Here is an 18636-nt window from a genome sequence, read left to right as displayed (position 1 = left end):
AAACGTGTTCTCTGTGCATTGAGTACATAGTTGTTTGGTGAATTTCAGCGCAATTTTTTTGGAATCGTGCTGATAAAAATTTTTTTCCTCAGGAGGATTCCTTTTTTTCACCCGATCTATTCATTATAATTTGGGTTTAACGACCAGTTTTTCCCGGTTGAAAAAATGTTATCAATGGCAAAACTATAATTTATAAAGTTACCTAAATTCTGTATATTTGCGGTTCCAGAACTCAAATTTTCCTTAGCAGAGCTTGAGAAAAGAAGCAACCGCCAATTTTCTGTAAGTTTTGGCATTAATTCAAACCTTCAGACGCATTAAGTACAGATTTTTTGCAAATGTTAAGAAAATCGTTGATAGCAATTAACACTCAGTCGCACCAACAGTTAAAACTGCGTGACGTTCTATATTGTTAGAAAAGGACACGCGTGTTAACAAAACAACTGCAAAAGATTTTCATCGAAATGTTTTACCTTTTCAGAATCGAATATCATTATTTGTTGAAACTTTTTTCTACATTCTTAATCTTGCCTAGTTTTTTAGAATAATTACAATTTAGCTTGATCAATATTATTGGCAATATAGCTTCTACAAAGCTCAGATTTTTTCTTCAATTTGTTCTCTGTCTCAGCAATTTAGTTGAAGTACCTTTTTCGGGAAAGCTGATCTCAGATGATGATGATCGATGAATAAAGATTTCCTTCAGCCGTCACCTTCACAAAAAAAATATTCTCCATTTTGGTATTCTAAACAGCAAAGATGAAAGAAAATAATCAACAGAAAACATCATCCTACATAAATGTTTATTTGCAAGCTACAATTTTGCATTCAGCAGCTCATGTTACCTGCAGGCATCCTCCTTTTTCCTAGTTCTCATTAGGATTCGCCTCAGAAACACAAAGGTTCTTATTTTTCAGTTGAGCTATCATAAAGACTTTGGAAATAATTTAACTAACGAAAGCAAAAACTCCATGGTCTGAAAAATTTTTAGTCATCCTAAATTAATTGGTCATCACTTCTTCTGTTACACAAAAAAACATAACTTCTATGGAGATTTAACTTTGTCAAATCAGCCGAATTTTGTTAAAAAGAGCCTGTATGAGTCTGTTGAAATAAATCAGTTTACGCGCTCACACGTTCGGAAGTTTTCATTTTTTTCGTCAAACCAAAATTCATAAAGCTAGATTTCGCCTCAATAATATAAGACAACTGTTTTGGAGAAAACGATTTCGGGTAAAATATGACAGGAGTTTTTGGTCAAATTTTTGAATTGGTGTTGGGCGGCTCAACCCCTTAGCCCCATCAAAGTTTGCGTCGCGAAGAGCTTTTTTAGACGCCTTAACCTATCTTAGATTGATTAGAAACCCGAAAGATACAAAGCAATCAAAACAACAAGAAGAGAAAGAAAAACACTCAGAGCTGCCAAATCGCACTGAAAAATTTCAGGATGTCAGAGTTGAACTTCTTGAACCAGCCCGATCTTTGGCAAATTGCAATTTCAAAGAAAAAAAGCTTTAGAAAGCTGATTCTTATAATCAACATCATCAGACAAACAAAAGAAGAACTGAAATAGGCCACTGAAAAAGTTTTTCTCGAAGACCCCCATCCAAGCACATTTTCATCATTAACAGAGAGACAGTCCAAACTTTTCTGGAAATTGCAGATCTAAGAACTTGAAGTCAATAGCCTGGATGACGACAGACAACTCAACCAATCCTCCAAACGCATACGAGATGATAATAGCCTCTTTTCGAAATACAGATCAAGTTTTTTTGGGTCCAATATTTAATCCCCAACAACAACCCAGAAGTCAACAACACAGGCAGTTGAGGACAACAATGTGAAAGTTGAAGCTCTACTTCACCCATTAACAATACCTCCCAGGACAAAACCTTCGCTCTTTTTGCCAACTAACAGCAGGACACAACCGCTGATATCAAAATTTATAGAAACTAGTCCAGCCTTCTCGCGAAAAAGTCAAAGCAAATCAACAACTGGAGATCTCCAAAAACTCGTTTGTCTTTGATACCCTTAAAATTGACGGATTGAATCCCAACGCAGCAGAACACAGCACATTACTTTAAACAAAAAAAGCCAATAGGTATTACATCTGAGGTTGATACGCTAATGAAGTCAGAATTCAGAAGAAAAGTTTCTGTACCTAAAAATGTTGATAACGTCAACTTCTACAATTATCTTCCCTAGTGCCGTTCGACAAATAACACGGCCACATGAACAATCCCAGAAACTCATTTAGGGACTCTTGCATAATAAACTCATCAGTCATTTTTGAATAACCCAGAATCCCAGATCGGGGTTGAAAAATCGACCAAACCAATCGGGAGTTCAAATTCTGTCAACTACAAGGGATCACACAAATAGCAAACAAACAGGGCCACCGGTTGTTATACCAGAAAGAGATGAAAATAGGCTACAAGTCTTAGGTACATCCTATGTAATTTAGCAACATCTGGCATATGTTTACTCAAGCGGTTAAAATAGGTAAACATACCCGGCAGATTGCCGAACAATAGCCGCCGTTGATTCCAATAAGCATAATTGAGATTGAAAGAATAGAAGATATTGAAAAAAAGATTTTTGAACAAAAACATTTTTTAAGTTCAATTTATGTTGATGGCATTTCGTAGTTGAACATACGTGTTTCTTGAGAGAGGTTACAGGGGCTACTATTAATACCAATAAACATTAGAGATGGTAACTAAGACTTATAGGAACGACGTTCAAATAGCGGGCATCTAAAATTGGGCTTTATGGGTTTATCCTGTTTCTATTTCTGACTTCAATTTTTTCTACTGACTCTGTTCATTTTGAATCGCTTTGCTGAGCAACTAATGTTCAAAATCACTTTTAACAGAATGAGAGAAGAGAAACTAGCCTAGAGAAGTCAAAAAGATTTCACGAAAAATGTTGAAAAAGCGGCAAAATGAGGTAAATCGAAACATTTTTTTGTTCGACGAAGTAAAAAAACAGCAGGACAAGTCCTGACGTACAATTCAAAAATTTTCATTGACTAAACAGAAAACCAGACCTAGAACGAACTATGAATGGATTGGGAAAACCATTTAGAAAAAAAACCGATCCAAACAATTGAAAAAAAACAGTAAAAATCACCGTCAAATTGCCACATGTGAAAAAAACCACTACCGAGAAAGCCAATTTTTGTTCAAACATCGTTTTCTCACTCTACTTTAAATTTAGAGCGAAAAAATATCACGCCGCAAAATCACGCGCTTTGTCGCTCCACTTCCTGTTTCGGCTTGACCAAAATCACTATTCCAATTTGACTTCAAAAATCATGAAAATGTAAGGACAGATTTTAAAAAAAGACACAGCGCCCCAATACAATTCAAATTCTTTGAATTGTAACAAGTTCTTTGAATTGTAAAAAATTAGGAGCGCTATAATAGCCAGCTGAGAAGATGAGGGCGGCTATTAAATACTTTAAAAATCGATGACAATAGGCGTACCTAATTTTAATACATAAGTACATCCATTTACCCTCCATGTCTTGATCACCTCATCCTACTTTCTCCGCTACTGCAATTTTCCAAAACTTTACATTAGGTTATGCTTCTATCAATTGACCTCACTAGCTTAAAAAACCACTATCAGAACAAAACGCCATTGAAAAAGCTGTACTTGTAATAATTGAATAAATAGAGCATTAAAGATTGTGATCATCATTAGGCTTTTTCGAGTTCGCACTATTATTTATCATGATTGTCATCATCGTCATCGTCAAGTTCTTCTTCTTCCTGATTGCGATTGCCTGTATCAATTGGCGGTCGATTTGGGTCTAGGTCATCAAATGACAAAGCTGGCAGACCGTTGGTGTCATCAACAATTTCCATATGATAGTTGTTACTCACTCCATAGGGTAGTTGATAGTCATATGGTTCACTGGCGATAAGTTGCATTTGTTCGTGAGAATAGGAACTTTCAAGAAGTTGGAGGTCAGTGTCGTTGAGAGCATCCTGGTCTACGGGGGTGTGGCTGTGACCACTGTATGCCTCCTGTTGGTCACTGTACTGCACTGGGTTTTGGCTGATAGAAGAATATTGGTTTTCAATTTTTTGGCTATTTGTGAGAGAGTCAGATGAACTAAAGCAAACATGCAAATTTAAAGTTAGCCAAAATTGATGTAGCTTGAAGCTCTCTTTTAAGGCTATACGAACCATTATCGTTATTCCCATGCAAAAAGACGAATTCGTTTGTTCACACGGTCTAGTGAAATCGAGAATTTTGAACCCGGGGTTAAATGTGAAAAATTCCGATGAGTAGCGTTACCTCTTGAAGTTGTACTGTTCTTGTAGGTTTATGAGCCCAACTGCAGAAGAATCAGTCATATCTGTAGAAAAGGCGCTGTTGTCTGTCTCTTGGGTGCCTTGGCATAGAGAACGCGTCTGTTGCTCCAGAGAAATTATTTCACGCAACGCCACCTCCTCCATCTAAACAAAACATGCTGTCAAATATTTTCGTTTTATCATTTGAATGAAGAAAAACTATATTCTCAGCCGTCTAATTCTTCACAGCCAGTTACTTTCGCAACCACCAAGCTTTTACTTTTATATCAAATTTACTTAGATCAGAACTGCAACTAAAAGACAAGGAGTCATCCAAATTGAAATGCAGACGTGAACTAGTCTATTTAAGCCTCACAGACTCACCGCCCAAAATTTTGTCAGTGATGTGAAATCGTATGATGCAATGGTAAGAAAGGAGAGGATAAAAAATTATGTTGTTCAATTTTGATAATGGTTCTTTTTTGTTTTGTTCAACAGAACATTTCAAACATGAACAAACAAAATTTTTCAATTGAACGAGATGGAGTGGCAAGAAGCTTCGGCATCAAGACAAGTACAGGTTTGGTGCAACGTCCCGCAGAGAGATTGGCTAGTCTTCGAAAATGACAGATGCTTCTTCGATGAACGTGGAGGGTGAAAGAATACCAATTCAAATTTTTGGCAATACGTTGAGAACCTTGTCAAATGGATCCATAAAACTCACTCAAGCTCAAGAAACTTTTTGAGGCAGTAAAATAAAACTTCTGATGTCGATTTATAGTGTTTATTTTTGATAAAAAATTATTTCTAGAATTTTGCTGTTGCTTGTTGGAAAGTAAACGGTCCGTAACCGTTTAACGACCCAACTGTTTCCCTAGTTATTTAGCTAAATTTATGGAGCTCATATTGATAATCGCTGTAAAAGTCGTATCTTTAACTTTTGATTTTTCATGCCTTCCGATACCTAACCTTTTGCTTCACTGTCATACATGAGTTTCACCAAGCCATACCCAACTTTCATGAAAAATACGAGTATAAACCCCACATTTGTACGTTATTATTTAACAACTACACAAGCTTATAAAAATACATCACAATAAACTCAGTGGCTGTCTCTCAAAGAGGATCAGACTTAAGAAAAAATAACATGTTTTTTACCTTCCAACAACCATTCAGTCAAGTACTCATAAGAACGCAAAAATAAATTTCTGAGTGGATGGAGAATAAAATAATTGATTAACAAGATGATAAAGTTGATCAATACTTCTGCAAAACAATAAGGAAAGACATAAAAAACACATGATCATTGCTGAACCAAAAGTAGATAACTATAATCAGCATACCTAGAAGCAACAGATAGCAACCTAAAGCAAGGATTCTAACAAATCTTCGAGGAACTATACTATAGCTCTCGAGCAAAAATCAGAACTTTAATAAACCATTTTGTAATCAACCAAGCACTGAGCCTCGGACGAACACCTGGTTATCTCCGACCTACACTTTTGCGAACCATTGAAAATCATGACCAGAAATTCCGAAGTCAGTTACTTTTTAATTTTTTCAAGTTAATATGTTACAGCGATTGCAGTCCTATCCCAGGAACAATAAGCTGCCATCTCAGAGCCACATGTTGATCAAAAAATATCTCACACGCGGTATGACAAAAGTATAATTATCTCTCGCAAGGTGCCTTCCTCTGATGCAATTTACGGTAGCTTTGCAGTTATTTGCAAGAAGTGAGTTGCGTACGGTGTACAGTAAACTTGCACAGTTCACCGAGGCCAATATCAAAACAAATAGCACGCTGCTAAAGCAGCTAGCTTTATATTTCTAAACTATACGTTCAAAGACAGCTTGAAATCCAAGAAGATTTTAGCAAGAATATTTGCTACTTCGAGGGGAAAAAAGTGACTTTTGAGGTCCGACTGAAGTGAACAACAAGGTGACTAGCGCCTTTCAGATCGTTCTCTTAAAAAGCAGATACCATTGCTTGTCTTGAAGTAGTGCCCAATGATCTTTTGCATTGTTTCACTTTTATCATTGTTTATTTGAACCCCAATCATTTAACCCGGTTGTTTAACCCCAACCATTAACATTAAAGACTAGGGGTATATAGAGTTTGAGAAAAGCAATAGTTTGAGAAAAGAAATTCCAAACAAAGGATACGGAGGGTTTTGAAAAAGGACTCTGGAGTGAAAAATTTGCGGGTTGAAATTGCGGGTATCAATTTCAAAGGACACCGATTGGAAGCATCTGAAAAAACTGATACCTAGGTGCACTAATTGCTGTTGTTGTTGCTGGGGATTTGCAGCTGTGCTGAAGGGTCTAAGGTCCCAGTCTTTAAAATAATGTCCAATTATTTCTACAGTTTTGACAATCGCAGAACAATTACCAAGTGCAAATAATTCGCTCTGAAGGAACTGACATATCAAAATCAACTCAACAACGATATCAGTAAAATAACTTCAGCAATCAGATTATTATACTTGGTTCGTCATCAAGTACCATTAAAAACAAGAATAAATCTTTTTAAATCACTTGTACTGTCTCATTTAGATTTTAGTGCGATTTCGTTAGAAAATTTACCATTTTACTCTATCGACGGAATTAAACAGATTAACTGGGGCATAAAAGTTTGCTTTCTGAAAACCAACTACGATACTGCCAGAGACCTGCTTCTAGAGACTGAAATTCTTCCAGCAAACTTGTTTGTTTATTGACATCTTAGCAGGGATTTGGAAAAATTAATTGCAATTAATTGGCTAGATATTTTTTTAAAAAAAGTGAATTAAGAAAAGCCACTCCAAAACACTGGGTGAATATTGGCTGGTGCGGGGCCCTCCCAGCACTACATCTTCATAAAGCATTTCGTTTTGTTTAAATCTATCAATAAAACGATTATATATATAAACATTAGCTGAGGAAGTAAAACAAAAGACAGACAGCATTAGAAATTAAACAACAAATGACGACAATCGATGAGTCAAACTAACAGCTTCCCTTCTTTAACCACAGCTCCCACCGAAACATCAACGATTTCAAGCCGCCTAAGCGTCCTTGACTCGCGAATGCAGAGGATGGAACTCCTCAGGAGAGCAAAGCTGATTTTTGTTCTTAGATATGATATGATATCAGCGTAGCTGTCTTCTTTTCGCGCAGAGAGCTTTGATGCCACTTGCTTCAGCGCTTTTGAGGCTGATGGGCCATCTCCACCAGTGCATGCAAAGACAAGCGGACAAAAAGTTTCTTTCTCAACCTGTTACTCTGTTCTTTTTGATAAATTCATGATACTTGTAGTCTTCGCTACTGCTTTCAGGGCAACTTTTTGACAGCGGGTTGAAAATTTTAACATCGAAAAAGGTTTTAATGAACCTTGATTCCCAAAGTCCGTTGGCCTTGATATCTAATCTTGCATCATCATCATCAGTTGTCGTTGATTTAGGAGCAAAGATTTGCCCTTGCAACGGTTGAAGATGAGGTTCAATCTAGACATCATGAGAGACATCACTTAACAAATTTGCAATGGAATCGCGGAGTTCATCATGTCTCATGTGAGTGTCTCCTTCATTCGGACAGTGGAGGGCATGTGCAACAGAGAAGTTTTCATTGCATGCGCATAGTGATGGCATCTTCACTGGGTCCCAGCCATAGCGAAGGGCAATGCCATCACGAAACTCGCTTTTTGTTAGGTCAAAGTGATGTCACTTCAATGGCATAGCGTTCAACCAGCTTGATGCTCCCTTTTCACTAGCTAAGTCAACTGAGCGAATCTCGTTCTTATTCAATTCGCACTTAATTTTCGTCTTTTTTGATTTGAAAGCAAGCTCTTTCTCCTTTTTTATTTCTTGTATGATCCGTTGTTGCTTTAGTTCGGCTTCGGAATCTGTTGTTGCTTTAGTTCGGCTTTGATTAGACAAATAGGGGAGCAATCAATTAATTTAATTGGCAAAACAAATATCAATTATTGCAACAAATGCAATTATTGATGAGAGAGAGAAAGACTCAATTCTCAAAAAGAGACATCAACATTAGAGTTATTAAAAACCTCAAATTATTCTCTTTCTACAGAAACAGTTATTAACACACACTTTTAAAAGTTCTGCAGGTATAATATGAACAACATATATAAAACGAGCAAGAATTATCAAGAGAAAATGATTTAAGCTTACGGATAAGATACCGACGTATTACAGATACAGACGCAGATTTTAAAAGGTCTATAACTCCGTGTCACTGAAGGAAGTAAAATGGAATAATGACACGCTCAAAGAAAGTATTATAGTTAGTTTTAGTGAGATTTAGTTGAAAAAGATTTTAAGAGGATTAACGAATATTAGGGGGGTTACTATTATAATTCCAAACATCGGCATCATTCTTTCCCTTGAGAAGTTGGATGTGAGGTACAGTAGTTGCAGCTGAAAACATCGGTAAAAAACTATTCCTCCGGAATAACTCGATATTAAGAAAGTCTGTGAACAAATACCAATCTAAAGCAATGCGCTTGAAATCTGTCGAGATTCATCATCCAGGAAGTATCAGCGTGCCATACTTGCCTTCCATAAAACAAGATTGATAAAACATAACAACGAAAGAAATTATACATGATACTGCTGTCAGCATTGAACGGAACAGAATTTTTACGACCATAAAATGCTAGCCTAGAAGACACAAGCTTGGCATCAGCATGCTTATTCCAATTGAATTTTTTGTCAATTATTTTGCGAGTCAACAGTTTCAATGGCAATACTACATAGAAATAAAGTTGGCTTTACAGAACAGCTAAACACAAGAGTCTTCGCTTTTAGGCTATTAAGTATCATACCATTTTCAAGATTTCATTCATGATCAATTAAATTTGTTCTATCAATTTTTTTTACAGATTTGAAATCAATTTTGCCTTGATTTACCCAAAAATGTACGCAAATTGTTATATTATCTGAATTTTTCTGAATTATTCAATTTCAAATCACCGACGAAAACTTTTCAACACCAAAATCTGACAAATTTCATACGATCTGTGCCAGAAGTTTGTGATCTAGAAACTTTTACTCTAGTTGCATGTTTAATCGTGTCCTTCCAATCAATAATTGCAATTAAAATAGAGTAACCAATCAATTAATTACCAATTATTGCAATTACAATTAATTTTTCCAAATCCCTGCCTCTTAGATCCGTTCTTTAACTTAACTGCTAGTTCAAAACACCTATCTTTTAGTCTTTTCGAGGTTGGTTAAGCGGTCGCAACGAAAATTGTTTTTGGCATGAACATTTGATAGCTAGGATCTCTATCTGCAACCATCAATTCATTTTAATCAGACAAAACATGCTTCTGAAATCATTCATAATCAGTAATTAATTACATTTCGAAAAGCAGAACCATTGAAAAAGAGTAGAAAAGGGTTGCTGAAGATACCTCGAGTTGATGTAGCTGATTGGAGATGATCTCCTTGAGGGAGAGAAGAGTCTGTTCCTCCGCTTTCACTATCTCCAACTCCTTTGTCAACTCCTCTATCTCGCTGCCCATCTCACATTAAACTCTGAAGAACACAAGTCTAAATGTTTACGTGGTTAGCTGACTAAGCCCCTTGTTGATAGTAGTAGAAAAAGAAAAAGTACAAGGCTAAATGAGTAAAATCTGGAATATTGGTTTTGATAATAATAAAAAAACAGAATTTAGGAATAAATCCAAGGGACATAAACATTAACCCCAGTTTGTGTCGTTCAGTTTATTAGATAGCAAAATTCAGATTTTTCACGTTCTTGCAGTTGTTGCACCCACACATAATTCGCCAAGAGCACGTGTTGTTTTCATCGTAATGCAGCCTGAAGTAGACAAAATATAGATCGAGAAGTTTGGCTTTGTGGTTTTCATGAAATAGGATATCGTATTTGAAGAACTCGTTGAAGGTGTTCGCAAGGTGGCAGGCCCTATACCAATAGTCGGATTCACATTTCCTGAGTTTTGGTGGTTGACAGATGAAGTTACGAGTTGTTTGGTATCGAGTTGTACCTGGCTCTGTTATTGATACATGAAGTTTCCAGTTTAAATCAACTTTCCCCGTTGAAATTTTTGCAAATAACAACACGATATGTAGCTCATGGTATAAGGATAAAGGAAGTAAATTGAGTTTCAAGATTAAATTGAGTTTCAAGATTAAAGGAAGTAAATTGGACCAAAAAATCAATATCCAGAGTAAAGGTCTTCAAAAATAGTGAATCAGACTCTAGAAAAGATAATAAGTGGCGGTAAAGACCAATTAAGAACAACACCATAAGAGCATCAAAAAAGCGACTAAATCTATTACTCAAAACTTTGCAAGCAAACTGAAGAAACTATGCGAATTGCAAATAGTTTTTACAACGCGGAAATTACGATCGTGCCTCCCCACCCTGAAATCATCTTTCGATAGAGACCTGAAATCCCGCGTGGTATCTGAGATTAAATGTAATGGATGCGGATCCATCTATAATGGGCAAACGAGCCGGCATGTTACCACAAGGATAACAGAACATCAGAAGAAGGTTTCACAGGTGGATCAACATCTGGTTGAATGTCGTGGCGCCACGAAGGACATTGAATGGAAAATTCTGGACGCCTGTCGGACAGTAGAAAAACTAATGATTATCGAAGCTCTATATATCAGCAAGCTGAAGCCGGCACTAAACACACGCGATGAATATAGGGGGAGGGAACTCACGCTAAAATATTACTTCAAATCATAATTTTGACTAGATGAGAATACCTAGGGCGAAAATCATTTTGTGCATGACAAAACGAAATTTGCAAAACCTCCACAAGAGGGATACTTATGGTTAGGGCAAATTCGGAATGACCCTAAAAATACAAGAACATGGCCAAAAACGAAAAATCCGGAGTAGGAATGTTTTAAAATAAATTGATAACAGATGTAAATATGAGTTGTAAATAGGCTAAATATTGTATATAGGCGAAAATTTGGATTGATTTTGTAGAATAGTTCCTAAAATTGTTTTAATTGTCGTCTGAGACAAATGTAAATACATATTCATTTTCTCTTTTAACAATTTGTAAACCACTTTTGACGATGAACGTAAAGTAAACCTGACGATGAACGTAAAGTTCGAAAACGTTTGTTTTAAATAATGGAAGTAATTTTATTTTGACAAATTGATTTCCTTTACATGAGTTTCAAGAGTTGTTCTTTGTAAGGAATTTTCTCACCAGTGATCCAACTAGCTGCTTTCTTTTTCCACACACTTGACCCGTAACTGATAATTGGAAAAGCATAACTGACACACGAGTTCTTCCTGTTTGCGTAATTTGCCAAGGAAAGGTTTCTCTTGATAGAGTAAAGAGCGTTTAAAGCCTTTACGTGTCGGCTACAACTACTCCTAGGTCTTTCATTACTGAAGTGCTTCCAAAACTGAAATTAGGCAAGCGGACTGTGCCGACGTCCTTCAACCACAAGCATTTACTTTTTGATAAATTTATTTCCATGAGATTACTTTGGCACCATTTCCAGATCCTCCGAATGTCAATATTTATTGCCACTGGGTTGGTTCCAACTATATTGAAATCATTCTTTAATAAATGAGGTTTCTGTATTCATTGCTCTATTCAATGAGACAGTGAAAGATTAAGTCGACTGTTATCTTGGAAATCGATTGAACTTAATCATGCCAAACAACTAGGTGCGATTCTCCATTCATCAGGTTTAGCCATATCTGATAAATGCACAATCATCACAATCATATTTACCATCTCTCCATTTCCAGATAAACTAATTTTCAAGCTGTAATTGCAGAGGTAACAAACTTTGATTGCCATCACACAGCACAATCATAAAGATCTACTTCTATTAATTACAAACGAGAAATTGAAAAATATGTGCGGGCATTCACGATTGGTATCATATTAAGATAACTTTTTCCTGACATTCGTGAGCTGCAAATCAAGCGGATGAGGATATCTTCCTAATGAACGTGGCAACTAAACCCATGATAAAGAGAAAGAGATAGGGAGAATAAAAAAAATTAACAAAACAAAGAACGCTGGACTATTTTAAAAAAATGCTAATTTTTTTTTTAAAAAATCAATCTAAATATTCACATTTTTGCACTCGAATGATAAATCGGGAAGGTGCTAGGAGCTAATATCGGAATTTCGAGTCTGATAGCAAAACAAAAACTTGAAATGTAGAAGAAGCCAATTTGTCAAATTTAATATTTTTCCGATATTTAAAACAAACTTTTTCGAACTTTACGTTCATCGTCAGGTTGAAATTGTTTCACAAATTGTTAAAGGATAAAATGAATGTATTTACATTTGTCTAAGACCACAATTAAAACAATTCTAGGAACTATTCTAAAATCTTCAATCCAAAACTTTCTTCTATATGCAAAATTTAGCCTATTTACAACTCATATTTACATCAGTTATCAATTTCTTTAAAATCATTCCTATTCGGGAATTTTTGACTTTGGCTCACTTTTTGTATTTTTAGGGTTATATTAATTTGCCCTAACCCTAAGTATCCCTCTTAACGAGGTTTTGCAAATTTCGATATTTGACGCACAAAATCTTCTTTGCCCTATGTATCATTATCTAGTCAAAGTTATGATATGAACTAATATTATAGTGTGAATTTTCGCCCCCTAAATTCATCGCGTGTGTTTAGTACCGGCTTCAGCTTGCTGGTGTATATAGCTTCGATAATCATTTGCTTTTATACTGTCCGACAGTTGTCCAGAACGTTCTATTCAATGTCATTGGTGGCGCCACGACATTCAATCGAGAAGGTGCCTTGAAACTCCTGAGCTTGATGAAGCCCTCCCCAAAGCCCCTGGAGTTTCCGTGTGGTGTTTTTGCTCCAGTGACACCCCTGCCAATATTCAAAGACCAACACTTAAGCTCCTACACAAACTAGACGTCACAAACAAATATTTTAAATGAATTCGTAACAGGTACGGCCAAAAAAAAGATTTGGCAATAGAGCTTCGCTGGCGTTTATGCATAGGAATTGTCAAGTAAAAGTTAATTTGATTGAGCGAACAAAAATTTTTTGAACATTCCGTTGATCATCAGGTTTTCTTAATATTTATTCACAACCGCACTGATTCACAAAATTATTTACAAAAGATATATATTTGTCAATCTAAAATGAGTTAAAAATCGATAAAAGATCGTTGAATTACTCGAACGTTTTCGCAATAACGTGCATTGCCAGAAAAAAAAGGTTAAATGTTGACAAATATTGATACAAAGGTTTTCACCTTTAAATTCGTTAAAATATTAAAAAGAACTTTAAAACTGTTAATGTGAGTCTTTTTTTAAAAGTTTTGAATGAGAAATTTTTCGTTTTTGTGATCAATTTAACGTTGCTCACCTGCCAATTCGAGAATTTTTATAGGCAAAACACGCTTCCTGCAATTATTATTTCAGTGCTAACTCCCTGCTCTTGTACTCGTCCCGCGTATTAGTTGTGGCTTGCATCTACTAATGAGTAGAGATTCTATGGTCATAAATTTTTTGGTATCCTGGAATTGATCTATTATCTCATAATCAAGGGTTGTTAGAGCAATCCAGAACTCACAATAAGTTGGCCAACCGGTGTATCAATTTTTTGATGCTCTGATAATCTCGTAGTCAAATGTTCGCAAATTTGGCCGACATAGGGGAAATTTCATCCACAACAACTGAGTTCGATGATCACATCGTACTTCAAAACTGGGTATTTGTTGTCCAAAATAGGTCAAAATTGCTAAGAAACCTAGGTTTCAGGGACAGTAAGCTTGTTTGTAGTTTTCGCATCATTGATTAACCTAGAAGTACAACTTTCAGGGTATTGAAAATTAAACGAAATTTTTGTCAATTCTTGCAGAGTTTTGTCAAAGTTTACCTCGTGCTGGTGCTTCTAAAAAATCGTTGCACAATCCCTCGTGCGATACTTTTCTTATGTTGCTTTGGAGCGCAGCTACAGGAATTCATGAGGAATCCTGTATCAGTTGGTTTCCTGTATCACTAATAATTAATTCTCTACGGCTATTTACTATGATTTTCATGTCTAAAAATACAAAATTACCAATTTCGAAAATGGTCTCCAGTTTAAATTCCATTCTTTTATGAGAAGTGTGGAATTTTTTGAGCAAACTGTCCAATTCACCACTTGCAGTACAAATTATATCGTCGTTATATCTTTTAAATAATTATCTTTCAGTGTCCGTTTCACTGTCTAGTTTGTTCATTTTCTTGCAATTAGAGCAATGCAACAAAAGTCAACCTCAAGCATTTAATTTTTGATAAATTTATTTCCATGAGATTACTTTGGCACAATTTCCAGATCCTCCGAATGTCAATATTTATTGCCACTGGGTTGGTTCCAACTATCTTGAAATCATTCATTAATAAATGAGGTTTCTGTATTCATTGCTCTAATCAATGAGAAAGTGAAAGTTTAGGTCGACTGTACTCTTGGAAATTGATTGAAATTGATCATGCCAAACAACTAGGTGCGATTCCCTATTCATCAGTTTTATCCAGATCTGATTAATGCACAATCATCACAATCATATTTAACATCTCTCTGTTTCCAGATATACTAATTTTCAAGCTGTAGTTGCAGAGATAACAATTTTTCATTGCCATCACATAAGCACAATCATAAAGATCAGTTTCTATCAATTACAAATGAGAAACTGAAAGATCTATGTGTGAGCATTCACGATTGGTATCCTATTAAGATAACTTCTTCCTTGCATTCGTGAACTGCAAATCAAGCGGATGATAATATCTTCCTCATGAACGTGGCAACTAAACACATGATGAAGAGAAAGAGATAGGGAGAATCATAAAAATTAACAAAACAAGCAATGCTGGACTAGTTTAAATTAATACTATTTTTCGGCAAGATTCAATCAAAATATTCACCTTTTTACATTCGAATATCAAATCGAGATGGTGACAAGAGCTAATATCGGAATTTCGAGTCTGATAGCAAAACAAAAACTTGAAATGTGAAAAAAACCAATTTGTCAAATTAAAAATACTTCCGATTTTTAAAAAATAACCTTTTCGAACTTTACGTTCATCGTCAGGTTAAAACTGTTTCACAAATTGTTAAAGGATAAAATGAATGTATTTACATTTGTCTAAGACCACAATTAAAACAATTCTAGGAACTATTCTAAAACAATCAATTGAAAATTTTTGCCTATATAGATTATTTAGCCTTTTTACAACTCTTATTTACATCTGTTATCAATTTCTTCAAAAACATTTCTATTCCGGATTTTTCGAATTTGGCTATGTTTTGTATTTTTAAGGATATTCCGAATTTGCCCTAACCCTAAGTATTCATCTTGTGGAGAATTTGCAAATTTCGTTTCCTCGTACACAAAATGTTTTTTGCACTTTGTATCCTTATCTAGTCAGATTAATGATTTGAGCTAATAATTGAGCGTGAGTTCCCGCCCCCTATATTCATCGCGTGTGTTTAGTACCGGCTTCAGCTTGCTGATGAATAAAGCTTCGACAGTCATTAGCTTTTCTAGTGTCCGAAAGGCGTCCAGAAATTTCAAAAAAATATTAAAAAGAATTCTAAAACTGTTAATATGAGTTTTTTTTGTAAGTTTTGAATGAGAGATTTTTGTTTTCGTGATCGCTTTAATGTTGAGCACTTGCTAATTCAAAAATTTTTATAGGTAAAACACACTTCCGCTAATTAATATTTCAGTGTTAACTCCCTGCTCTTGTACTTGTCCCGCGTATTCACTTGTGGCTTGCATCTACTAATGTGTCGAGATTCTTTGGTCATAAATCTTTCGCTATTCTGTCGCTGATCTTTTATATTATAATCAAAAGTTGTTAGAGCCATAAAGAACTCCTCAATATGTTGGCCAACCGGTGAATCAATTTTTTGATGCTCTGAAAATCTCGTAGTCAAATGTTCGCAAATTTGGCCGACATAGGGGAAATTTCATCCACAACAACTGAGTTCGATGATCACATCGTACTTCAAAACTGGGTATTTGTTGTCCAAAATAGGTCAAAATTGCTAAGAAAACTAGGTTTCAGGGTCGGCAAGCATGTTTGTATTTTTCGCATCATTGATTAACCTAGAAGTCCAACTTTCCGCGTATTGAAATTTAAACGATTTTTTTTTCATTTTCTGCAGAGTTTTGTCAAAGTTTACCACGTGCTGGTGCTTCTAAAAAAACGGTGCACAGTCCCTCGTGCGATACTTTTCTAATGTTGCATTGGAGCGCAGCTACAGGAATTCATGACGAATCCTGTATCATTTGGTTTCCTTTACCACTCATAATTAATTTTTTTACGGCTATTTATTATGATGTTCATGTCTAAAAATACGAAATTACCATTTACGAAAGTCGCCTTCAAATTGAATTCCACTCTTATATGAGAAATGAGGAGTTTTCTGATGAAATTGTCCGATTCACCACTTGCAGTACCAATAGTATCGTCGACATATCTTTTGAATAATTGTCTTTCAGTGTCCGTTTCTTTATCTACTTTGTTAATTTTCTGGCAAATAGAGCAAAACAACAAAAAGTCTACCACTTTAGCGTAAAGTTGATCACAAATATTTTGGTTTTTTGCTATGAACCATTTCTCACGTTTTTTTTACATTTGACAATTTTTCGTCTATAAATGACTCTACGGATACATTCATGGCAGGCCTCAAGATCATTTTTAGGGGTTTTATTGACGATCTCTTTCGTTGATTGGTCTGATGTTCAAATGATTTCATCCAAATGTTTGCCAGAGTTACTGCAAAACATGCTATAATTTTTAAGCCATCAACCTCACACAACTAACTGTCATTGCAATTAAATTTGAAACTTGTCAGAGCTGGCTTCAAGAGTAATTTCAAAGTCGATCTTCACATCCTTGGGGCGTGGTCACTAGAGTTCAGGCTCCATCAGGCTATTTCAACTGGTTAAATAAATGGGATGTTTGTATATAGGCTCTTCACGTCCAAAGAAGCATTGCTCTCATCAGGACCAAATTTGATGGATTCAAGTGTTCTCCGTAAGTTGAGCGCTGACCCTCAATGTTAACAACCTGTACTTTATCAAAGAGTGGCGTGTGGATTTTTTTTTCAATTTGTTTTAACTTTTGCCCGGAGCAGGCAACACCGGGCGTATAGGATTTCCATTTTTGTGCACTTTTGCAAGGCCATCAATTCTCGCCAATTCTGCTCCTGAACGTAACTTTTGATGCCTGTCCTTGACTCTATCTGTTGAACTCTACGAAACGAGTTAAAGTAACAACAAAAAGTTTCACAGTTAAAATCACATTTACATCATTTAGTTTTCATTAAAACAAACAACTACACTCTTGTCTTCAGAGTAATTGCAATTACCGGAGGTTCTGTTTACAATTCCTAAAAAAGAGCTTATTTTTCAATTTTATCTTTTGTTATCATTTAATTGTTAGGGCTTACAAGATTTCAAATTCAAATAGACAAAAATCAATTTTGAACTTCAAAAGTCTATTTCCTTTACATTTGAACTAATACTTTAAGGTCGATGCTCGCCCCGGTACAATTTTTGCGTATTTTTCTGAGGTCCTAACTTTTGATGTAGATCGCTTGAATTGTCATCCAGCGACATGCATCAAGATGGCCCAATTCAATATTATCAGCTATACCACCACCTTCAACGAGATGTTGTCCAGGAGGAGAACATTTTCTTTGATGTTCTGAAATTCTAGTGGTAACATGTCAGCTGGTTTGGCCAGTATAGAAAGAAATGCTTTAATTACTTGTTGCTTTATATAACAAATACATTTTCAAAGGCGGACAAGCAAGTTCTTACTGTTCTCCTTGTGAAAATGAATTGATTATCACACTGTTGTTTATCAATCTAATCGGAAAAGTTTGAGTGATCTTCCCTCTTTATTGAACTAAGACCATCGGTTTAGGCTCATTTTTGTTGAGACATTAAATTGTTTTGATTTTCCTGCTCATTTATGGGGGTTTTACTTTTTTCTTTGTAATTGTTCTTTCCGAAGTCTCATTCACAAGTTATCTGGCCATTATCTTGACCAACACTTGATTGAAAAATTTTGGAGACAAACTAAGTAAGAGAACGAGATGAGTAAGAGAACGAGAACTAAGAGAACACTAAAAAATTTCTTCAACAGGAAAACAGTTTGCATAGGAATTTCGAATCCACAATGGGAAAAAAGAATGAAAACCGTGATCTAGTTTTCGCCAATATGGCAGTCTACTTGGACGAATGGAGAAAAATGTCTGGTATGCGGTAACAAAAGCCAACATAAACGGAAACATTTCTGAATTTTTGTAGCTGCACATCACTCCAGCATAAAAAA

The 18636-nt window shown here is 35.6% G+C and overlaps 1 protein-coding gene across 1 annotated transcript in view; it reads right to left on the bottom strand.

Annotated features, from left to right (window-relative positions):
* Positions 1-3642: 3642 nt before the first annotated feature.
* LOC142345399 (uncharacterized) overlaps positions 3643-18636 on the bottom strand; it is a 144118-nt gene continuing 129124 nt past the window's right edge. Inside the window, exons 2-4 of the mRNA XM_075397446.1 lie at positions 9718-9843; positions 4309-4469; positions 3643-4122 (exon numbers count right to left, since the gene is read on the bottom strand). Coding sequence (XP_075253561.1) covers positions 3729-4122; positions 4309-4469; positions 9718-9828 — 666 coding nt within the window. The 5' untranslated portion in view covers positions 9829-9843 and the 3' untranslated portion in view covers positions 3643-3728. The remainder of the gene's footprint in view (positions 4123-4308; positions 4470-9717; positions 9844-18636) is intronic.

The sequence above is a fragment of the Convolutriloba macropyga genome, chromosome 9 (assembly GCF_964194025.1).
Source record: "Convolutriloba macropyga chromosome 9, txConMacr16.3, whole genome shotgun sequence".
In the NCBI taxonomy this organism is placed as follows: domain Eukaryota; kingdom Metazoa; phylum Xenacoelomorpha; order Acoela; family Convolutidae; genus Convolutriloba; species Convolutriloba macropyga.
This window is presented reverse-complemented; position numbering and strand designations above follow the sequence as displayed.